At 28.7% G+C, this 26,193-nt stretch overlaps 1 protein-coding gene across 1 annotated transcript; it reads left to right on the top strand.

Annotated features, from left to right (window-relative positions):
• The first annotated feature begins 11,596 nt into the window (after positions 1-11,596).
• LOC126846739 (nose resistant to fluoxetine protein 6-like) lies at positions 11,597-22,339 on the top strand. Its single transcript, XM_050586525.1, has 13 exons — positions 11,597-12,051; positions 14,573-14,787; positions 15,719-15,936; positions 16,652-16,743; positions 16,865-17,055; positions 17,409-17,572; positions 17,642-17,810; positions 18,389-18,582; positions 18,667-18,808; positions 18,892-19,084; positions 20,578-20,720; positions 21,105-21,214; positions 21,328-22,339. The coding sequence occupies exons 1-13, from the start codon at positions 11,742-11,744 to the stop codon at positions 21,413-21,415; spliced, it is 2,229 nt and encodes a 742-aa protein (XP_050442482.1). The 5' UTR covers positions 11,597-11,741; the 3' UTR covers positions 21,416-22,339.
• The last annotated feature ends 3,854 nt before the right edge of the window (positions 22,340-26,193 follow it).

Genomic DNA, 26,193 nt, shown 5'->3' with positions numbered 1-26,193 from the left:
ATAATGATTAAACAAATACTGGAAATCGATTTGGTTAACCGTTAAGCATAATGAGTGTTAAAATTTCATCATCATAAAAATATCAGGTCATAAATAAATCATGAAGTTAACGAGGACACTCGTGTTGACGTTAACTCGGACTGGACTGATTCCGCTTTGATTTAAATAGAAAAACGGCTATAAACATTTATGATATATTTATTAGGAGTAGGTAAGTAATGGGCAAACGGCAAATACTTTTTTGGCAATAAAGATATGATTTAAATAATTAGTTGTCTTGAATGTGATGCCTATAAATTATTATTATTATTATTATTATTATTAGCAATGACTTGATCAAAGTCTAAAAATACCTACCTACGTTTTTAAAAAGTAATATCGAACACCAAAATACCGGAAGTGAATATACAGCTTTGTTCGAATTTAAACAGGATTAGTATTTTAATGTAGGCATATTAGTTCTCTGGGTTAATTATTAAGGTCACTGAGAGTAACACGACAATATAATTGCTGATGACTTAATTGTCATCGCTCTTAAGTGAGTACCTGCGTAATCAAAAGTCATAACGAACCTATCTAGTAATGAGTCTACAGCAGTGAGAACAAGGTCATTATATTATATTAGGCTATAGCCGACCATTTTGTGAGCTAAACACATTAAGAACAATACTGCAATATCACGTCTAACGGATTGATATGCAATTACTGACCACAACAACATGGTTTATATGCTCAGACCATTTACCTAGATAACATGATCATTTAAAAGGTTTTTCGGCCTTGGTACGCCCTACGAAATTCGAGATCTTAATTATCGGTCTAAAAATTACCTGTTATGATTTATTCTTTTCTACATGCTTAAATCTTGCAAAATTAATTTAACCCAATTCCCGATGTCGTAGAAGGCTGATCCTTGGCACAGACACTCATCTCGGATGACAATACATTATCCTGTAATAAATTTGGGACTCGGACATCCAGGTCGCCATACACAGGGTCATATTTCACTAAAATTTCATGTTTTTTCCATTCCAAAATGAATTTAACCCACTTTCCGATATCGTAGAAGGCTGAAATTTAACCCAGATACCTAACCTAACCTGGACATCAAGGTTTAAAATGGGGGGGGGGGGTCAAATATGGAGGTAATTTCACTAAAATTTCATGTTTTTGACATTTTCATGTCTTAGCTCTGGCACATAACCGAAAATATTGTAACGCAAATATTGTAACGCAAATATTGTAACGAGAAAAGCGTTACCAAATAAGAAATGGGGTTGAAGATGAGGTGGGAATGGGAAAGGGGTGGAATTAGCTATGGCAAATAACCGAAAAAAAGCGTTACCAAAAGAGCGTTACCACACGGAGATGGGTTGGAGGTGGAAATAGGGGTAGGAGATAAGGGGTGGGAATGGGTATGGGGGTGGAATTAGCTCTGGCACATTACCGAAAAAAGTGTTACCAAAAAAAGCGTTACGCTGTTATCTGATATGAGATATGAGGTATGGGTGGAGGATAGAGGTAAGATATATAAGATAAGAGCTGATGTTCCTTGGCTTTAATGGTTCGCCCCGAAGGGATCCCCTACGACTGCGGACCGACTAGTAGCACTAGGTGCTAATTGCGGGCCGAATAAGGTGTGTCTCAAGATGAAGTGACCAGTCCGAAGGCCACTTTTCGGAGGGCTCTACGTCACGTTAGTTGCCTTTTACGACAGGAGCGAGGACCTTGGTAGAATTCTTTCTCCCCTAACCACGGGGATGTATAAGATAAGAGCTAAGAGATATGTTGTACGTTCAACGTTCTAATTAGAACTAAATAATAAATTCAAAATAATTTAATTCTCTATGTTAAGTTACTTTTGGCCAGATAATAAACACTACAATTTTAGCCAGAAACTTGATTGTACATAATTTTTTTATCTCCTTGGCCTTATGCTGTAACTCGAAGCTTCATGTAATTTTTTTTTTTTTAATTATAATTCCACAACTAATTTAAATTTATTCGGTATTTCAACGAGACATGAAAATGCTCTTTCGTGGTTGCAGACTCGGCTGAAAAACTTTTTTCGTTACGCTCTTTTGGTAACGCTTTTTTTTTTAAATCTTCCAAAATGAATTTTTGTAATCTATTCATCAATTGTTAAGTACCTTTATTTAATAGGACTAAAAAGTAAGAAATAAAATAAAAACAATTTTTTTTTAATAACATGCTTTGCTAAAAATAGTAAAAAAGTGAACTAAAAAGTAAAAAATAATTTTACTACAAGAATAATATTTATCAATCAATTATGTAGCACATTTTTTTAAAATGTCAATTACTTTGAAAACAACTGAAAATTAACTACGATTTGAAATAATGTTAAATGTCTTTAATTTTTTACTACAAAGAAAAGCGTGGGTCCTATTCAATAAAGTCCCTAATAAATTTAACAGATAATGTTTTATATTGCAAGTTTTTTTTTGTAATTTAAATTTTGTTCAATGATAGTGTATGGCACATACGTTTCATAACACTTAAATCAATGAATTTGGACTTTGTTGTATAATAATTACAATTTGTTGATAACCGAAATTTGCTTGGTATTAGCGTTTTTCGTCACAGGATACTTGCAATACGGTTTTTATTAATAATAAAAAGTAATATCTGCTGTGCCTAATATAAATGTCAGTAATTACAAATCAATGGATTTCTTAAACCTAAAAATCCTTAATTATCTACTTTCAGAAAAAATCTCATAGCCGGGGTTCGAGATCGAAAGTACTTTACAATTACAGGATTAGAAACTATTTCTAAGTATAGCAAACACTATATCAAACTAGCTACTAGTCAATGCAAAATATTTGTAGGTATTGCATCAGCATTAGGTATATTATAGTTTTACAGTCGGTATGATGTCAAAACCACATCTAATTATGAATTTTTTTAACATCTCATTTACTATAATATCATACTAGTATGGTAATTAGTATCCATCAATTATCTCGAATGAAAACTTAACTTTAAGTATACGTATATTGGTCGACTAATGCTACATTCTACATTATCGAGTCAGTCGTTCAATCAAATTTATAGGAAGTCTGTTTCATACGATACAGATTTCAGTAAATAAAACCAACAGCCACACCTAAAAAAAAAAATTTTAACCAGAAAAAGTCATCCATTATTAATCAACATGTCTAACTTGACATTCAAAATAATAATATAATAAAAAATTAAAAAACAGCACTAATGTAGTTTTAAATGGTTTAATATATTATTAATATTCCTTGTGGCTCATTTTGATCGGAATTAGGCTTAGGCAGGAGGATGGTTAGGTTAGGAACTAGGAAATTTTAGACAGTCATATTTTGTCTGTCCAGATCAACATAATTCAACGACAACATAATTTATTATAATAAAACGAATTTGCATCTTGTTATTATAATATAGAATTAATTAGAATAACAAAATAAAATTCTTGTAGTTTAAACAATGATTTTTTAGTTATAAGGTAATAATTCAATGAAAACATTGAATTTATTAAAATGAGTAGGTATTCAATTTATGTAAATCTGGGATATTGTAGGTATTGTAACTAACACCAACGCTATTGAGATAAACCAATAATTGTATTCAAATATATTGTATGGTCAAGGGCAATTATTAACAAAGTCGGTCACTTAATGTTTTATGATTCCGCTTCGCTTTATAGGTAGGTATGTTTATGATAATGATCAGATGAAATGGATTAAAATACAAGTAAGGAAGTTTTTGTGACCTGGGTCGTTGCCTACTCTCGACCGTCTAGACGCGCATTTATAGCATCAAGGCCTCTTCTAGTAGTCCATATAAGATATGCCAACAAACCGGAAGAGGAAAACAACTAATTTTCAACGGAAATACCCAAATACTTAATTAAAATAATTTATACTATTGTTGTATTACAGCAGGCATTGATTGTAGCTACAGGTGTGTAGATACTGTGGTTTGCGCAGTTATTTTATAATGATAATAATGATTTATGATATGTGTGTGTGTGTATATATAATTACGAATACTTAAAATTAATTTTCTGTTTATGCATAAATAATAGTGCCACAGGCAGACAATTTATTTAAAACAATTATTGTGCATCAACTATTTGTTTTCTTATTACTCATTTAATGATTATCTCACCACACCTATGCAATGAGTATAATTGTGTGTTTTAAATCGGTGTATAATTATTATTCAGTTAGTTTTTACTAAGTTGTAGCCGAAGGTTCAAATTAATTTTGATTTATCTGAACAAAGCGATTGCTCTGCCATTTTATTATGTGAAAACGCTATTAGAAGTAACGAATTATTATTCCACGCTAAGTCTGACTGATGTAATCTTCAACAAAGGGCTTGGCTTATTTTTTTATTTTCTGTTTTTTTTTATCGTTCGCGAGTTATGAATTATTGAAAATATGGCTAATACCTACATTATATCAATTACTTAAAGTTATAAGTAATTTTGTTTGTGAGTTCTTCTTACGAACGTGGACCAAACTTGAATCTAAACTAATATTTATACAAGTTTACAACGTTCTTATAGCGGTGATAAAACAATGAAAATGTTACCCCTTAAAACAACACAACTATACATTATTTTTCTGCTCTTCTGTTGTCTTCATCTCAACTATTTGTAGTCGTCCACCCTTGTCCTAAGGCTATCTTCGCATACACTGACAGTCCTCATATTTTTATGTTAATTATTATCAATAATGGAAAACGAGTGAGTCATACCATTTGTTGTTCATTAATTTTAGGTAAGTAATCTGAAATTAATTCCACAAAAAAACCCAAGACGTTGTTAGTGTACCTTCGCCCTACAGCTTAAAACTCTCATCAGTCATCATGATTTGTTTTTTTTACAGTTTTTGCTAGTATAAAAAACAGAACTTCACAGTATTAATTACTGAACTGAATAAAATCGATTTTTGTACATTTCAAAAAAAAAAAAAACTAAAAATCCACTCTTGTTGTAAACGTAATCGACTCTAATCTGAGATACAATATGTGGTTTATAATGCACACTCGCATTCATATTATGTCAAAAAAATTAGAATATATTAAATTCGTTTTGTTATGATTACAGTAATATTCAGCAATAATATAGCTTTATTTGTTTTAATTTACAACCAAATTTAGCGTGCTGCCCATAGTTCTGGATTTGCCAGCCGACACCGCATACTAAAATAGCGATTATATTATATGAATATTAAATGTAAAATAAATGAAAAACTAAGTATAGACATTTAAATTAGTCATAATCTCTCTGCATTTTAACGTCCGTTATTCCCACCAATCGAGACTAAGACGGTTCAGATTTTTGGCATTTTGTTTTTGGGTTTATAGCTGCCGACCTAACCTACCAAACAAGTTGGCTCCAGATAGAGTTGCAGGTGGCCATCTCTCCCCCAGACAAGAGGAAAAAACCGCCAGTCTTATCACACTCCACCACAAATTGGTCATAATTATAGTAAAAAAAAAAATAATAACAATAAAGAGAAAATTAGTGCAAAATACAGTTTAAAAAAAATCATGAGAGGTGAAAAGATGGTTATTTTCAGTGTTCTTCTCTCCAGCACTATGTTTCAAATGCTTAGATCCTTTTTCTCTCTGCTCTGAGTATCGTCCATGTTATAATATATGCTATAAGAATATATGATTTTTGAAATTGCCAGCCATTATTGGGAAGAATGTGGATAACTTTTTTATGGTTATTCTAGATTATTTAACTATACAGCTGGGCAGACATACATTGCGCAATACACAGGGAGACAGTATACAACGTCAATGACTCAGTCCATGTATACTGGCTTACAAACGATACCTAAAACCGGTTTGAATATAATACAAGAAGATGCATCCAACAACATTTTTTAATGAGTGGTGTATTTATTTTTGAACTTGACATTATAGGAACTCTTGATGCATAATATAACGGTTTAATACGATAATGTAATTTTACAAGAATTTTAAATGAATGAATTTTTAAAGAATACCAATTCGTCCACAACGTGTGAAATACACACAGATCAAAATCCGATTGACGAAATAATTAAACATTTTTAATTACACGTGCCAATAAAGTGTGTCCTTCACGAAATCTAAATACTAGTTTTGGTTTAGTTCAGGAGATGACAAAGAAAAAATTATAATTCTCACGCATACTATTGTAGTACTACTATTGTATATTATTAATTTTCATTATAAATACTTGTGTGCGTCTCATTTTTACAAATTAGACTAAACTGCGGATATATTTTTTTAATTTTGCAGTGTGGGGGGACTTATACTCATATAAACCATTGTTCTCGTGTAATGGGGAAAAATAATATACACTTATATCTGCCCGACACTGGTATTCCTATTTTTAGATGTGATCTAACATGAATACTTATGATTTTTTATTTTTTTATGTAATTATCATAATATACAAGGTAGGTTATACGGAAAACAACGTCTGACTCAATACAACAATGTTATTATTATTCATAGATAAAACCAGTTTAGATCATTCAACATAACATCTTCTGATTAAATTATTGTAATATCAAAATGACACGGATTTGACGACGGACTAAAAATTGAATACAGTTAAATATCTGTGCTTTGAAACAAATACCTCGCTAATGACTACACAGCTTAACGATGAAGTCAGTATTACACGTTGTAAACGTAGGTAAAGAAATTAAAAAAAAATTGAAGAACTTCTCCTCTCTGTATTGCTTGTACAGAATAGAAAAAGTAGAATTTACTTTTGTACTAATGTGAAAAAAAAGTGCGCTGATCTTTAATATGATTGTAGTTTATGAACAAATAATACGCTTAGCATATTGTGTATTTCAGCTTCGATGCAGACCTAAAAAGGTATTAATTTTACAATGATGTGGTTTTTGTTTTGTGTGTGTGTATGTGTAATGTGTAAGAGTATACTAGACCTACCTCCAAAAAAAAAAATGCTTTTAATTACCCGAAAAACCTTTAATTTAGGGTTACAGAAAGAAAATTTCAAAATTTAACTTGACAATATTTGTTATTATTTTATCTTTCCCATTTTATTAACACGTGTGAAGATTCAATTTTGACGACACAATATTCAAAGTGAGCTTGTTAGAAAGACGATGGAAAAATAATTGATATCACTACTTGAAAGTTCGTTAAAAATAATTTAGACATATTTAGATTTTGTGAAGCACACGCCATATGACACGTATAATTAAAACACTTTAATTACTTCGTCAATCAGATTTTGATCTGTGTATTTTTCATACGTTGTGGACGAACTGGTATTATTTACATGTTATATTTTAATTTGTTTTCTCTTAAATAGATAAAGAAAAAAAAACTGTTGGCCTGTGTATACATACATAATTATAACTTTTTTCTATTGGACAGATTTGTTTTCTATTATTATGTAAGATTATATAAACTTAATAGCCGTGTTTTGAAAATATTGATAAAAACAAATTTATTAATTAATCAGTGATGTTTACGCGGTTAGCGTTTATTGCGACGCACTACCTAGAAAAAATAGACATAATAAAAAACCTAAAGCATTAACTTAAATTGATTATTAAAAAAAAAAAATGTTTTCGCATAAGCAAATTACAAAATTTTTTCGTGAAAAACACCTGGACCATTACAATATTTTTTAACTGAGAAGGTATTAGTTTTACATTAATATAATTGTTCTATTTCTGTGTCTGGATTATCAATCACTTTTTCACCACTGAGTCGATCTCTTCAATTAGCTAATCTATGAATGAGAAAGTTTACTCTAAAGTTACTCAAGGCTTTTAGGTGAAAAACACCTTAAGTATTTACACGTTTTTAAACTTGTGCACTTTTGCACACAAGTGACTACATTTTTATTTAAAAAATAGTCGAATAAGGAATTCTTTAGATATAGATGTAAAGCATTACAGATACAGAGTCGAAAACCAAAAAAATGTTATCAACCCTTTAGCCCAAAAGGTAAGAATATTTTTAAAAACTTAAATTTGTTGGATATAAGATTTGAAAAATGATTGATGCTAGATTTAAGGCGTACCTACTTACAACATAATAAGCATTCAAAACCTTATGGCCAAACTTTTATTTTACTTAAAAAAAAAACCAACAAACAACAAATTTACTACTACACTTCATAACTATGTATAGGGTTGATATCAACTTTTTTTTCATTTTTCGATTGATTTATATATATAAAAATTTGGATTAAAACTACTAATAGTTTTTTTTTTGTTGGAAAGTAGAAAACTTCAGGGCACATTGGATTTTGATTTTTGATTACATTAATGAAAACTAAGAGAAAGATGAAATAAATATAAACTCGTGCAAATTGGACATATTTAAACTTATATTATAGCGTTTATATTCTATGTACGTATAGAAGGATTATCATAAGAATTAGTAATCAATTTAAAAGCTTATAATTTTAGATTTATTACTGTAAAAATTATCATAAAAGTTGAATAAAAGTTGTAAGAAAATGCAAAAAAGTGTAATGATGGGAATGGGTTTGAACCTGGTACCTTTCATATCTGAGTACCGTTCACGCCCAAACGCACCACACGTAATTTTTGCTGGCGGGTGAGAAATAAGTTTTTTTGAATTGCAAGATTCCACCCGAAACGACGGCCAAGAAATCGACCCCATTTTAACCCCCTTAGGGGTGGAATTTTCAACCTCTTGTGGATTAATAATGCATTGTCATCGAATTGTGAGCTACCCTGAAAGTTTCAGCCGGATAGCTAATCGGGAAGTGCTCGAAATTTGAGTTGCAAGATTCCACCCGGAACGACAAACAAGATTGTGAGTTCATAAAAACGTTATAATAAAAAGGATTGTAATTGGACGTAATGCATATGGTTAGCCTATTCAAGTGGGTCCCACACGCAGGTCTCTTAATAGGTAGTTCTTAATCTCAATAGTTCTTTATTCAGAGACTCTTAAATACCATAAAACATTTTATGTTTTTTACTGCCTACGCAGTTATTTATAAATTATATAAATTTGTCATATCATTGTAATACGCATTATATTGTATGTACACTTAAGTTAGTAGCATGCACGTTGTAATTAAAATTTTATAAGGTATTTTGTGTAAATAGTGTCATTATTTTTATGATTAAAAATAAACATTATATTTTTATATATATGTAAACATAATTTTAGATATTTATATTTTTTCCTTATCAATAACACAAATATACGAGTATATTTTAATATATAATAGGTACTATTAATTAAATTAAGAAATATATGTTTTTTTATATTTTTAAAAAGTACACTTAGTTGCAAACAAACAGTAAATGTTTTAGATGGATATTACATTTCTTTATAAGGTTTTAGGACCGCGTAACAGGAGAGTAGCAATAAAAGGTGGCTTTTGCGCCAAAAATGTATGATTCAGAATTATTTTACGTGTGAATATTATACTATTATAGGGTTCAGTATAAATACCAGTCAAGGACTTACATACAATATTCTCTGTAATAATAAAAATGGAGCAGAATAAGTAATTTTTTAGGTCTTTCTCTTTAAATTAGAAGACCTCTTCGTATTGATACAAATTGTTGTTTAATATAACAGTATTGCGTCACTTAGCTAAAATAAATTAGCAATAAACATATTTTTTTTCTGATATTATTGGCCTTGTCTAATTATAATATTACGTCGTGGGATAATCCTTTTATATTAACTTACAATATAAGATTAATATATATTACTTATTCCGTATATTTTGTAAGCTGTAACTTCTGCTTTATTTTTTATTTTACTTAAGTATCTACAAGTATAAAGTAGGTAGTGTGTACAATTAAATATAACCATTGTTTGTCAACATTAGTCACGTTAGACTAGGATATAAAAATATAATTACTAGTATTACTTGTTAGGTGTACCTTCTATAGTTGTAAAATTAAGTATGAGCCAAGGTAAAAACTATTAATAAATACAATCAGAATTAAAATCACGTTATGTTGCATTTATGAATTGTCTGATCAATAACCTGTAAGTAAACAAATAGAGGATACTATTGTAAATTCCATAAAAATGTATATTGAATGCAACAAACATTTAAAACTATAACAGTTAGGTGGATTCAAGTGGCGATACAGCGGTATTTTTGTATTATTTTTATATTTTTGAACTATAAAGAGGTAAGTACAATTTTTTGACTAATAGAGTTGCTGCTTGATAAAAACATTATAACTTATTGGTTTTAAAAAAATATATACAGACAAAATACCACATCAGCTTCGCATTAAAGATAAAATTGCTCTCTTTAGAGAACTTATACGTGTAGGGCGGGTAGTATTAAATCTTAAAATTGTTATTTTTTAATAAACAAAATTATTCGAAATAATCCAATAATATAAAACAAATTCGTTTAATAGGTTCGAATAAAAAAATTATTCATTCACAAATTATTTTATTATACAATTTAATCGATTAATATTTTTCATTTTTTATTCGTTATTCAAAAGTTGTATGTAGACAACGATTGCCACAAACCAATTAAATACTATAGTATTAGTTTAAATAAAATGTATAATTGTTTTGATACATACGGCTTGTGGTTTTGCGTAGAACTGTTAATTTTCAAATACACAGTTGGGCGCTGCTATACACAAGAACGGCAGCCGGTTTTATGTGGGATTCTCGCCGTCGCCAAAGGTACCCTTGCCATAGTTTACCATCCCCCCGTCCATAAACTATGACAGGGGTAACTATGTTGACGGCGGGAATCTCGCATTAAACCGGTCACCGTTTTTGTGTATAGCACTGCTTGTCAGTGTATCTTTTAATTAATGGTAAAAAAACAGTTAATATCGACCGAGACCGAAACGAACGAAAATTTATTTACCGTTTTTCCATTAAATTTCTGAATTAAACGGTACTCTCGGATGATTTTTTGATAAATTTCAACCTTAATTTTACTGTCTAGGTTTATTATCCTATAAACATTAACTATTAATGGACCAATTTAGCTAAACTATAGTGCGTACATCTGTTAATGTGTGAAAAAAAATGCAAATTTTGAAAAACGAGACGTACTAGTCGTTATTTTTTTTCATTCCACGTCGAATCCAAAAAGGTATTTCAAGGTTATCAAGTCAACGAACTGAATCGGCCCCTATTTTATGTGCCATTATATTGTTCTTGTAAGAGGCACTTAACGGTAAGAGATTTGAATCAATAACGGTCGAGTATCATTTACAAAATTTTTGCCTCCAATAGTAGAAAAAACCATTTGGATAAATTTAACAGGTTTAAAAACTGAAAAAATTAAACACATCGTACTGCGCAGATACTAAATAATATAACTCTTCAAGTGTAACGTAGGTGTTATTGTGTGTTAATAAAATACAAAAAAACTGGTGTGAGAACATCAACCAGATGATAGAATATAATTATTCTTCTTATGAATTTTTGGCAAAATATATAATAGGTATTATATTATTGGTTATTTAGAATATCTAATAATAATATGGAAGGAATCGACAAACCTATAAATTCATTTGGAAACAAACAAGCTGTTTCAATGACGTTCGGAAACCGCAAGCATAGGTACACGCGTTTGCTGGTTATTTATCATTACGGGAAAACCTAGGGCAAAATCAAGGTGTTGCTAAGGCGTAAGCATACTGGGACCCTTTCCGAGAGAACCAGTTCAGCGTACAGATTTGCAACATTAGCTCACTTGCTTGTGCCTAGTAAGGATGTCCGAAATGATTCGAACGATCGCGATAGTCTTGTTGGTTTTTCCGACTTTAGTTTTTCCTGCGGTTGTAAATCAAAATGCCACGACATTTGGCCAAGAAAGTACAGTGCGTCCCGTCGACTCAACAATTATTAACACAGTCCATAGTAGAAACTCCAGCAGAGCTTATCCAAAAGTATGGTTGGCCAATCTACTCTATGAAACGCTAGTGAATTTTACGGTTAGAGATGTGGGCAATACAGCTTGTCGAAAACAAACAGAGATGTACATTAGGCATTTACAAAATGCATCATACTGGGCCGTTAAAAGTAAGTGGTTAACCTGTTTTTAGTCTTTATATAGACTTTAAATACGTTGATTGTCATAATATTAGGTCGGATATTTTTTTTAATTGAGGCGCGTATTATAGAACAATTATTAGCCCAAATTTCAAACGTTGGTTAATTTCAGGAAAAGAAATTTCGAAAAATTCCTTAGGCTACAATTTTTGAAAATTTTCACAAAACAAATAATTTCTTTAGATAGAACCAATCAAGATTTTTAAATAAACACAGTTTGAATAAGTTGTATTCTTTATTTGATATTCAATAACAGTTTTACATAACATGTAATACATTGTGGTCACTTAAAAAACAAATACGTTGTCAAAATGTCTTATGGCTGGTTTTGAAACTAGATGCCTCAATTAGCCCCAATTTCAAATTTTGGTTTATTACAGGAGACATTCGAAAAAAATCCTTAGGCTAAATTAAAATTAAAAATTTATATTTTATAAAATAAATCAACTCGTTAAATGGTAATAAATCAGACAAAATTATAAAGTTTTCGTTTTCGAAAAATATTGTACCTAGAAAAATAGTCCTTTTGTGTCTTCTGAAAAAAAACAAAAATTTGAAATCGGGCCCTAGTATCTAATAAGCGTCTCAATTGCGTTATTTAAGCCTAAACAATATTTTAAGTTTTACAACAATTACTATACTCTAGAACAACTTAGTTTTGTCAAATTTCAAATGTCAACAATTTATTTCGATTACCTCTGGTTTTGAAATAATGTTCTAACAATATACCCTTGCAAATTTCTTTGTTGTTTAGTATTTCTATGTATGGTTATTGGTATTTTTATGTGTATAAGTATGAAAAAAAAAAACAGAACAATATAATATTTGTATCTAAACACACTACTCCACCGCACTTTCCTACCGCTTATAAATTCAAATGCCAATTGTTTCAGAGGTAGTTTTCATTAATAACTGGGTGGATAAAAAAAAATAAAGCCTCACTTAAATACCAAAATTCCCACATAAATGTTTTAAAAAATATTACAAAGAGTTGCACAGAAATGTAAAATTTGTTATTATTATAACACAATTTTATGTTCAGCGTTGAACTGCAAGATTTTAAAACTCTTGAAAAGAAGTTTTTATGATGTGTATAATATGGTAAACAGATTAACGAAACGTGTTTGAGTAGTTTAAATTCACACTTTTTTTATGATCATAATAGTATTTAGTAGGTAATACTACTATTTACCGTGTACAGTTATATGACGCTTAGTTGATTCAAATACCGCGTATGCAATAAAATCATTAATATTGTATAATTTAATACTTATTATTAAATAGTAATTTAGTTGAATATATTTAAACTAACTTTTAATAGATGATAATTAAATAGTAGCAAGGTAATATTGGTAGTTTATATTTATACAATGGACAACCCATAGGCAAAACTATGACTAACAAATTTGATATAACAATTTTTGCTAAATTCTATTCATTTTGCCTAAAGTGTGTGGTATTAAATAATACAAACATGTATGCATAATTAAATAATATAACTACTTTTCTCACTCAACAAGACGTTTATTAAAATCTAAAAGAAATAATTAGGTAATACCTAATTTAAAAAAAAAAATGAATAAACTGTATTAAAAAAAAAGTTGTGTTCTTTTATCTAGTCTTTTGGTATAGATTTTATTGTCTTGTTAATATAAATATTATGAAGTAGAGAATACATTTATTAATTTCATTAGTATTGTTTTTGTTTTTGGCGCTTATATTTATGCCGAAATGGTTAATTTTTTAAATACAATTTAAGTGGAAGCAACGGGTGAAGGTTATTTCGTTTTTTTACCTGTTGTTGTTGGATATAATTTTGATTATTAGGCGAAATATACTTTTTTACATAAAACCATAGATTATATTTTTAAATAATGCCTATTCAGAGTAATGTGTAGAGCACCCAAATTGCACGTATCGACGATATAATACACAAAATCGTCGTACATAAGGCGTTTCCCTTGAATTCAACCAATTTTACTGCTTAACAATACACCTACTTATTACTTAACAAATCACTTGTAATCTTTAAATGGTTTTGAATAATTCGTGTAATTACTTACAAAGGTTTTATTGCGCTATAATTAAATGGTACGTGCGATAATAACACAAGACCATTGAACTTTTATTAGAAATACGTGCGATACATATATTTTGAAAATACTGAATGTTAGGTTTAGCCTGTACAACCTTGAAGTACGGATAATAATATTATAATAACATACCTGGGTTATTTATTTGGCAGTGGAAGAAGGAGGCAATATTAGGAGGTATGGTTTCAAATATGACGGCTATGATGCAATAGTAATAAATAATAGTAATAATAATAAATATGTTAAAGTTATTGATAAAAACAGAAATAAATTGTTTAATTCTAATAAAAAAAAGAAAATGTTGTCGTATTTAAATCAATTGACAATTTATAATCTATCTTTACTATAATTTAACAACCATATTATTTAGGTAATTTTTGAATTTTGGTTGATTTTAGTGTCCGATTCATGGCCCAGGTATCTAAACGGATTATTAATAGGCTCTTCAGTTCACATGGGTGTTTACGATGAGTGTGTCAGTGTGCATAGTCCAGTACAAGGAAAATATTGTATATCCCAAATCAACATACAAACGACGTCCGGCGAAGACTTCACGGCTTACAGTAAAGACGCTTACGAGAGCCATGACCACGCGTGGCAAGAGATTTTAGGGGTATTTTATTTGTTTACTACCAATTTATCAATACAAAAATACTATGGACCATGACAGCAATCATAAACAACATGCCTACGACATGATTTGGGTTCTTGTAATTAAATACTTGTAATTTTCGTTTAATTCGAATCTGTTCACATACATTTTCCCATAGCACATAAATTTGGTTTTTTTGAACTTGTATAACAGCTTGTTAAAAAAAAAACAGAAACCCTACCTAAAATCTGCCATGTTTAATTAGTTGAAAATTATACATTATACACTATCACTCAAAGAAAAATAACGTTTTATTAAAAAATATGTAGACTAATTTGATAAATACTGTATTGCTATCGACTCCATAAGGATTTTATGAGCATAATAAACTGAAACCCTACGTAAGTTCTAAAACCAGTTCTAAATTCAGCAAAATAAAAAACTCTATTAGAAATACATTTTAGAAAATAACTCGATTGTACAGAATTTGTTGAAAAACAGAGAGCATCATGCCAAGTTTAATTAGCTGAAAATTTTGCTTTAGACACCATCACTCAAAGAAAAAAAAGTTTATATTTAATAGCTATGTAGTCTAATTTCATGAATACTTTATTGCTATTGAATCAATAAATATTTTATGAGCATAATAAACGGAAACCCTACGTAAATTCTGAAACCAGTTCTAAAATCAGCAAAACAAAAAACAAAACTATTAGAAATACATTTTTAAAAATAACTCGATTGAACAGAATTTGTTGAAAACTTTAAGTAGAAAAACAATCGTCGATTGACCGATTTCTAAGCTCGATCATGGTTTTTATATTGAAATCGAGAGATTCTAATCGGATATACATTGTTGAACCTGATGTAGGCTTTCTTTGAAATCAGATTGATAAAGGATCATATAGGTATCACATATAAAAATATTATTCTAATTTTATTTTAATGTTAGGGTGTAAATTACGATGATCGTGTACTAAGAAACGAACTGAGGACTGGAATTTGTATACCTGGATCGTGTACAGCTACTGACCTTCAAGTATCATTGCAAAAGGAACTTGACAAAATGTTGATGGCACATCAAATAAAAGCTCAAGTCAAAGTTGATCCTATGTTATGTTCTATAGACAAGGATTTATATCCGTTTGATACCGGATACTATTTGACCAAGTAAAATTAAATTTAGCTGTTTATAGATAGGCTGTATAGGAATCATGGGTAAACTTGTCTATTACCTTGTTATATCTATAAACCGCAAGTCATTAAGTGGTTTAATTATTGAAATTAAGTGCTACAGTTCAATAATATTGGTCATATATTATAATTTAATTTTAATTATATATTATTTCCATTAATAATATAGGTATAATATGGGTGTCCATAAATCAAAGTACTAATATTCTTAATGAATAGTATGATAATCCGATGTGTAATAATATGAAGTACTATTTTTGTACTAAGTACTAACTGCTAGTTTAAAATATGAAAATATGAGTAACTTTTTTATTGGCTTGTGTCTGGAATAGTAATATAACGTTTAAAAATAAAACTATACTGCTAGGTTAATACGTAATTAATAATAACCAATTACATATATAATTAATTTACTAGAAGTTATTTTGGCAGAAATGGACATGTTTTTTAAAAAATGTTTAGCAGACCTCTCCAGATATGACAAATAGATTTTAATTTAAATTTGTTCACAAAACGTGTTTTGTTATTTTTATGAGAATAAAATGTGAATTTTGCCTCAAATTTTATTCGGACCCTTGTTTTCTTGTACCAGAATCCTACTATAATAAAATTAGTATTTTTTGTAGAAACTAACAAAATTACAAACGTTTTTGTGTTTTCCGTAACTTGAATACATTCTTTTGTGTTTCAGTATATTAATTGGTTTGTTAGTGTTGATTTGTTCTTTATCGACCACATACCATATGATAATATTGATTAAAACAGAAGAAGGAGAAAAACCAAGTAAGTAAATAAATTATAAAAAGTTATTAATTGCTTTATTATACGTTATAATAATAACAAACTGGTGTACAATAAATACAATAAATCTGTGCAAATTGTAATAGTTTATATATTTTTTTAGAGAAAATGCCAGAATTATTAAATATGTTTTCATTTGTTAAAAATGGAAGAGATCTGATTAAATATGACAGAAATAATCATTTAAATATTTATAATGGTATAAAAGTTCTAACGATGATCCTAGTATTGTTTGGCCATAAATTTTTATACTATGTGATTAATCCAATCTTATACCCTGCAATGTTAGAAGAGGTAATTTTACATATTTCATTGAATAACTAAGCATTAGTTTCAAAATGGAATTGTTTAAGACAAGTTAATAGTTTAAGTTATACAGATAACAGTAAGAAGAGAACACTAGGTCATTTTTACATGGTTTTCTTTATTTTTTTTTATCGGTTTTTAAAGATCGGTAGTTATACAATTTTTGTATAAAAAAACCTGAATTCAATTCAAGTTTTGTCAGAAATGTATCAATTTATTTTTGAAATATGTTGCGTGGCGTCCTCTTATTATATTTAAATAATTAAATATGCTTACAATAATACATACCCAGTGTAATATACAATATAAAATATAATGGTTTGAATTTACTTATTTTATAGATTTACACTAAAGGTCCATTCTTTTTATTAACTTGTATGAACTTGGTAGACCCGTTTTTCTTTATAACTGGTTACCTGATGTACGTTATGCTTATTCCACAATTTAGTAGAGCTAAATGTAACTGGACGGAAGTACCGCAAGTTATTATTTACAAATATCTTAGGTGCGTTTAAAGATATTTTAATTATGTCTAAACTTTCGTTAATTTTTTGTTGTTTACTTACAATTTTAGAACATTGCCATCTTATATAATGGTTATGCTATTGACGGCATTTGTTATCCCACACATCGGAGATGGGCCATTCTGGGCATACAAAATGTGGCCTGAAGCAGAGAAATGTAAAAACTATTGGTGGGCTAATTTGTTGGCTGTCAGTAATTTTATTCCAGTTGAAAACCAAGTGAGCGTTAATAATGATATAATAATTTAGATTATTGTTAGCCGTTACATTATTTGCAACAAATAAATTGGAATTCTTCCAAACTTCAGATCAACCACCCTATTAACCTCACTAAGGATTAATTTTGGTGATGCGCTGTATAAAACCAAAAACTTGCATTATAATATCTCTCTCATTCAGATATGCAAGTTTTTGGTTTTATAAAATGCAATAGTAAAACTTTCTCATCTTTAACATGTCTTTGTCCTTGTTATTTGCCTTGGTTCGTTTAATACTCGAGTACAGTGTGGTTGTGTGACATCCATAACTGGTAATAGTTGGATTATGTTTTGATAGAGTACACTGTACAAAATAGGCTTTTGTCTTATGTTACATTAACTGTTTTCAATATTTTTTATCCTTCGCATGAGTTTTACAATCTTTACGATTGGTTTACACATTAGAAAGTGGTAAGATGGTAAAAGAGCATTTATTAAAATAGATTGTCTCCCTAACAGTTCCGTTGTCGCATTGGCTAATATAAATGTAGTAGAAGAGATATAAAGGATTTATAATAATGTGAGTTTTATTTATTTTAGTGTCTCATAGCAGGATGGTACATATCATGTCTTCTACAGTTCCTTATCATTGGAACAGTGGTCATGTATATTTATGTCAAAAGGCATAAACTCGGTACCATTATAATATTTGTTCTCTTCTGTACATCATTAATAATTCCATTTGTCATAACGTATAACACCAAATCGTATGGAATTATTAAAGTGATGGTATCGTAAGTATTTTATCAACTATATCTATCCATCAATAACCTATACGGATTTAAATAATAAACGATTTTGTTTTTATTATAAATCAGATTCCTGATGAACCCAGCCAACTCATTTGAGTTTAAAAATTTGTACAGACAATTCTACTTGCGAGGTATACCGTTTTACGCTGGTCTGTTAGCAGGTCTTATAGCCGATGCTTTGAAAAAAAGAGAAATAAAAATGTCTACGGTAATTATTATAACAAATCTACAGAAATTATAAATACATTTTTGTTTGTTTTATAATAATCATAAAAATGTTATGTTTTTCAGAAAGTTTCCTACTTTATTACTGCAGTTATAACGATTATTTGTTCGTATGTTCAGATGTATGGAAAGGTATTCTATGTGAGGCACAGACCGTACAATGCACTCGAACAGGCTATTTACGCGGTTCTTAGTCATTGCACATGGACCACAATATTGTTTTGGATCGCTATCTGTCATCATACATTTGCCTGCTTTGGTAAGACACAAACTTCATTTGGCAATACAAAGGAGATTGTTCATCGCCCTTTATATGCTCCATGATTAGGTTAAACCAATAACCGGTTAGCATACTTTATATGATGCGATAAACGAAAATGAATCTTCTATCTGCATTTAGCGATATTGAATTGAGGATATTTTTACAATGGTTTTTTGAAAATTTTGAATTCCGCAAAAAAATGACTCTACTGCGACTTCATTATCGGCAGACAAGAGGTTTATGTGCGTCATTTTCACACTTGTAGATAAAAGATGTAATAAAGTTTGCCTTTATTTTGTTGTCAATTGCAAAATGTTAAAGTGTAGATGAAGTTTTGATCTTTAACTATGTTTCTAATAGATTTTTACTAAAACTACTCAGTTTCATAAAAAAATCCTTTCCTAAGAAATAAGAATTGAATTACGACAGTAGGTCTAATACAGTCTGGTTCATTTAACGTATTTTCTTTGAAAATATTTAAAATGTTGTTGTTTTGCTTTTGGAGAATTTCTAGTTAATAGTATTTTACATTAGTGTAAAACTAATTTAGTGTTTTACACTAATATAAAATACCATTAAAAACATGATTTCAAGATAAATAAAATACAAAATAGCAATTATTTTTAGAGATATTTAGTGTCTTGCGTTAAGGGGATTGAATGCGGGCTGTATTTAAGGGGTTTTATATAGGCAATATTTAAGAAAATATTACTTTTAATAAATTTCAACCATGTCAGTTGATTAATCGGTTAATTTTTATAAGCTGCAAAATATTATTTTTAATTTAAATTATTTTATTTCTACGATTAAAAGCCATTTTGGTTTATTTTAGACCAAAAAGCCAGACAAAATTTCATATAGACTTCATAGGATGGTCCAATTTTAATTATGTAAAGAGATATGAGTTCTTCGGCTAATTTACTATGCTATGTAGGAGGCCGATTTTCATTTAAATTTGCAATTTTTTCAATATTTATAATTTAAAACACATACCTATTTTTTTACACAAAAAAGCAAAAAATAAAAAAATCTGTTACTCTTATAACCTAGTAAAGTTGCCAAATAACTTGTATATCTATACAGAATTGAAATCGGACCATCCTAAATAGTCGACATTTTGTCTGGCTTTTTGGATGTCAAACAAATAAAAATAACTGGTATTCTTAAAGCTTATTTTAGAGCAAACAATACAAATTAAAATCAATTCCTATTCAACAATGACTAAAATGTGTTAATAACTGCGTTTAAATTGTATATATCTTTACTAACTCATTACAAGGCACATGCAGTTTGAGTACATACTTAAAAAAAAAAGTTACATGTTTACAAATTTACTTTTTTGAATTTTTTCGTGGCTATCCCTCTAATTGTGACGTTGACAGTCAATACATAACAATTAGAAAAGATGAAAACTCTAGTTATGACGTTGGCGATCAATACTGAACTATTACAAAGCAAATATGTTAAAAACAATTTTATTTTTACTCTAGGTCCGATTGAAAAAATATTTAATAATCGCTTTGTTGTGCCATTGGGCAGACTGTCGTATGCTGTATATTTAGTCAATATCACAGTAATGATGATAATAGAAAGTGAACAAAGGGCAGCTGTGGTACCAAGGATATCGAATTTGGTTAGTAATTATTTTAACATTAATATATTTGTTGATGAAATAATTATTTTGATGATGAACAAATTTAATAAGAATATTAAATACATATATACATTTCCATTGCAAACGCCTTAATTTTTGACATCTATTCACTTATTCTTTGTTTTACTTTACCTCTTGATGCCACGTTATATTAAACATTTTTATATTTTGTTTACAATTTATTTATCACTTATTTCTCTATCTACAATTTTTTATTTTCACTGTTGTTGGAGCCCCTTCCAAACTTCATTTCATTTACTTTATACTTAAATACAATTAAATATACCTACAAACATACAATGATGAGTCATTATTTATTTAACTAGTTTTTACAAAAATGTTAACTTAACTTTTTTTTTATAGCACGATGGATGGATTGCTGGAGTATTCAAAACATATGTTGTAGCAATACTAGTATACTTATGTGTAGAAGCACCGTTTGGCTTGTTAATAAAAAAAATATTAGTTGGAAGGTAAATATCTAAGTATCAAATTATTTAAACGTGTTGTCTTAAACGTAAATTTTAAACATACATCTCGCATAGCAATGTCGATTTCATTTGCCGAATAATATTTTTATTTTTAGTAAATCGTCACAGGACAGTTTAAAAAATCAAAAATGTAGTCAAAAAGAACCAATTCAAATTGCTCAGAACGAGAGAACCAAGTTATGATAATATAATATAAGCTGACATTATATTCAAAGTAAATAATGTAAAAACGGTTTTTAAATTTAATTAACGTGTAATCCTTACATTAATGAATATAGACTGATTTATTAAGAACAAGTTATAAAATATGCCCACAGGAATATTATATATATTTTTATGTTTTTTTGTTTTTAATAAACATGTATTTTAGCTTCGATGCGGAGCTGAAATTGTTTTTACAATGATGTGTTTTTTAAAAAAAATTTGTTTTGTGTCCGGACCCACGATATCTCATAAGCCGCTATAACTAGTTTGAACATACTATCCACAGATTCGCATCGAAGCGTTTATTTAAAAGTGATTTCATCACTTTCAGTTATAATAAATTGTGTAGAATTGTGACCTCTCCGTCTCCACTATACCCCGACCCCACTGTACTGGCTTTTTATTTTATTACGTTTTGTGTTAATAATTATTTATTGTAAAATTCTGTCACGTCAAAAACACACATCACAAGCTCCGTGTAAAAATACTGATATAATTGAACAAGTTTGGCGCCTACTGATTTCAGTATAGGCAATAATATGTACTTTATAATGTATACTTAATGCTAATAATATATTGTCGCCTAGCTAAGTGAAATTATTTGCAATAATTTTAAATTTGGTGTTAATTATAGTTAGTATATTAAATCTGTAAAAAACTAATATTATATTTATAAATAAATAATTTAGGTATAAATTGTATATACTTAGCCTTTAAGACGATATAAAGCAGTCTGTTTTTCGACGTTTTAGACGAACCATCCACTATGTTGACATTTTGACTACTTAGGATGGTCCGATGTCAATTTATTTAATTATTAATTATTGTGAACAATAGTTTCTTTTTCGTGGAATTTTTAGATGTGGCTGATGGTTTAAATAAATTATGATTTATATGAACAAAGTGATTGCACTACCATTTTATTATGTGTAAATGTTTTTTTTTTGCATTAATAACTTTGTAAATTTCAATTCGTTTAATGATAATAGAGAGGACATAAAAAAAACAAAATTACATATTACATAACAATATAAAATGGAAATTAAATAATATTTTTAAACATTACACAAACTATAGTATAAAACATTTTCAGACTAATAAAGAAATATATACTTAAAATACATTTTAATAAAAAAATTTAAAAAAAGTTTAATCTGATATCAATTACTTATAACAAATAACTAGCTAATTAATAATTTAAATGTATTTCATTTTTATTACACTTCTTTAAATAATTGACATTATTTCAATTCCATTTCCCAATGATGCGTTTTTATTGTCTGGATCTAGTATAACTGCCTACTGGGTTTTTTTTTTTTTTTAATGTCTTATAGGCAATCATATATCATTGAAAATCCGATTGATAAAAAAACATCAACTTTTTTTATACCCCTTATTGTAATTTGCCATTTAATTACTTAATCGGTCATGCGTTAAAGGTCATGTGTAAAATATTATTGTACTCGAAAAAGACCAAAAATTGGTCTAGAGTACCTGTAAACTTTTATAAATAGTTAAAGTTTAAACGAAAAATTAATAAGGCGCAACAACGAAGGTTATTCATTAAATCTTTATTAAGGAATAGCGTGACGCAAAATGCGTCATGCACGTTTTAATAATAATTTCAAGATGTAATTTTTTAAAATTAAATAATTATATATAATCTTGTTTGTATGGGACAAAGCGTAGGAGAAAAAGATATGATTTTCTTAAAAATGTAATTATATGTGTTAGTATATAGTGTGTGTCCACAAAATCTAAATAAGAGTTTTTGTTTAGCTTAAGAGATGCCAAAGACAAAATTCAAATTCATAATAAATGTATAAAAATACTCAACACAAAACACAAAACTTTTAGTCACTTTTTAGTAAAAAATAAAGAAAATATTTTTATAAATTATTGAAATCTATTTAAAAAATTCTTTAAAAATCAATGATGGGTTTTGAATGGGTTTTTTCCGATTAAACCGGTAGTATTTTATATAAAACCAATCTGGTTTCCGGGTCTTTATTACGAAAAACCCCAAAATACCCGAGTGAGTTGGGTTTTTGCCAACTCTGATTGGGGGACTAATGCTCATAGGCATTTTTCCCATGTAAAGAAGGCAAATAATATACATATAAATATGTATGGATATAATTACCCGACACTGGTATTTTTAGATGTGATCAAACACAAACAATAATTATGAAATGTGATATTTATAAGTAATTATATATAAAGGAAATGTGGTGACTCAAAGTTATTTTGTCTTTTCCTTATTCGAGTGAAGATTTTTTTATTTTGTTTAAACTCGCTGGAAAGATGGCGAAAATAACTTTAAAAAAGTATATAAGAAAAATATTTGATAACACTACTTTAAAGTTCATTTAAAAATAAAAATGCATCTTTTTTTATTAAATTTAAACAATTTAGTCAATAACCTAATAATAAATCAAATGTTTGTCTCTTATACTTATTTAAAGTTATTTTCTTGATCTTTCCAACAAGTCCAGTCCACATAGTATTCTAGCTTCATAATTGATTAAGATTTAGATTTTTTGAAAAAGATCCTTTTTCCAAAAGACAAAAAAACATATCATCTTTACACGTTTTAATCAAATAGACAAAATAGCTTTCAGACACCGCTAAATATTATTCGATCAAGTTCAAATTTTCTTTTTTTTATCATAAATAAAACACTTTTTAGGTAAACAAACACTTTGTTAAGTATGGTCTAGTGTATAAACTTAGAACTTTTTTTCTACTGGATAGATTTCCTTGATCACCTATATACATAGACCACAAGACACAAATAGTATTTATTAGGTACTTTAAGAGGGACTGTTAAAGTTGAAAAATTCACTTCTCCACATTTAATAGAAAAAAACCAAAAAAGTTAACTATTTATAACGTGTCGTATTTGATATGGAACATAATTTCGTGTGGAATATTGATTAGCCAAGTCCCTATGACATTATCTGAAAATAGTAACAAACCAAATTTCCACTTCTCCATGGGACTTAAAAAATGTTTAACATTTTTAGCAACTGTCATAGATATGAAAATTGGTAATAGAGCTAGGACTGTTATAATATATATATATATATATATATATATATATATAGGGTGATTTTATCATGAGCCACTCAATATCTCATAGGGTTTAATAAGAAATTAAAATTTTAAAGAGTTTTAAAGGTAGGATGGGAGGAGAGTGCGGTTGGGAAATGCGCGCAGATAAAAATAATACTACATTCCACCTCTCCTCTGCCCTAAACTTGAAACTTCAATAACTTCAAAAATAGTTATCTGAAACTGGTTATCGACCAGTCAACATTTTTAGTACATTATTCTCAATTTAAAAAGTTAATAAAATATGGACATTACCATTTAAGTTTCAAAAGTTGCTATCAAAAAAACCAAGTTGGGAGGGGGGTAAACACAAAAATTGTAAAATGATTGAGATCACATTGTATAAAAACAATATGAAAAACAAAATTTTAATTTCTTATTAAACCCTATGAGATATTGAGTGCCTCATGATAAAAAAATCACCCTGTATAATAAAATTATGTCAATTTACCAGATATGAATTTTTCAGAAAAAGCAAAATTTAGTTTGGAAAAAATGAATTTCTGTTTGTACAAAATCGAATTAAGTTAGCATATAATTTAAGTGTAATTCATATAGCCAAGTGTATAATCAATTATAAAGTTCTTATTCTTGACATTTTTTTTCCATTTTAATTCAAAATTCAGTCAACGCCATTATTAATTAACTAGAGATAAATTATGAAGGTACAAATTTTTTGTGGTTCTAAAAAAAAATATAATTTCATAGCTAAGAGTTAAATTTATATAATTATAAAAACGCATTAGTCTTATTTGTTTTGAAACTGCTGATAAACAATAATTTTTTAATAATTCAGTGACGTTTACGCTATTGGCGTTTATTGCGACACTACCTAGAAAAAAATTAACATAATAAAAACCCAAAACACTAACGTATTTTTTTTTTAAAGTTTACATGTTATAATTTAAGTTTTTGCTCTTAATTAGATACACAAAAAAAAATTGTTTTTTTGGTCAACCTTAAGTACACACATAATTGTAATTTTGTCCTACAGGCCAGAATTACTCGGTTATAAGACATAAATAAGATTTAGTAGGTATTTTAAAAGAGGCCGTAAAATTTGAAAAAATTCACTTTTCACATTTAAAAATGAATAAAACAAATTAACGATTTGTTTTTATTTCAAGTGAAAAACGTTCTATAATTTCAAAAATAATCGTGTAATTATTATGGACTAATTCTATTAGGCACGTTTTGTATAACTTCTTCTTCTCCACTTGTCCAGTTGGTCCCTCCAATCTCCATACGTGTCCGGCCCAGTTCAATCTACTACTTTTTAGAACTCTGATGATATTTGCTTCTCCGTATAGGTCTAGAATCTCCTGATTTGTCCTTATCTTATATTCTCCTTCATTGTTAATTTTTGATCCATAGATTCTTCTTATTATCTTCCGTTTAAACTTTAAAGGTCACCAGTTTACATACATCTGACATTGTTATGGTCCACGCCCCACACTCATACAAGGCTGCTGATCTCACTAGTACTACGTAAAGAGTTATTTTTGTCTTTCATGATAAAATCTTTGATTTAAATATAGGAACCAATCCAAAATAACATCTGTTTGCCGCAGCTATTCTAAGTTTTATTTCCTTGTGGCTATTTGCGTCCTTGTTGATGTCCACTCCTAAAGTATTTAAAATTA

This window comes from Adelges cooleyi, unplaced genomic scaffold (genome assembly GCF_023614345.1).
Source record: "Adelges cooleyi isolate 19-005CV unplaced genomic scaffold, UGA_ACOO_1.1 ACOO_flye_CR_arks_rails_tigmint_CR_PRNA_9, whole genome shotgun sequence".
In the NCBI taxonomy this organism is placed as follows: domain Eukaryota; kingdom Metazoa; phylum Arthropoda; class Insecta; order Hemiptera; family Adelgidae; genus Adelges; species Adelges cooleyi.
Note: the sequence above shows the minus strand (reverse complement) of the source record. Positions and strands in the feature narration are given on the sequence as shown.

Excerpts from the sequence above, each read along its gene's own strand:
- LOC126846739 (XM_050586525.1), top strand. The coding sequence starts at position 11,742 with ATGTCCGAAATGATTCGAACGATCGCGATAGTCTTGTTGGTTTTTCCG. Across the intron at positions 18,583-18,666 it reads ATTATTAAAGTGATGGTATC|ATTCCTGATGAACCCAGCCA; the intron begins GTAAGTATTTTA and ends ATTATAAATCAG. Across the intron at positions 21,215-21,327 it reads AAAAAAATATTAGTTGGAAG|TAAATCGTCACAGGACAGTT; the intron begins GTAAATATCTAA and ends TTTTATTTTTAG.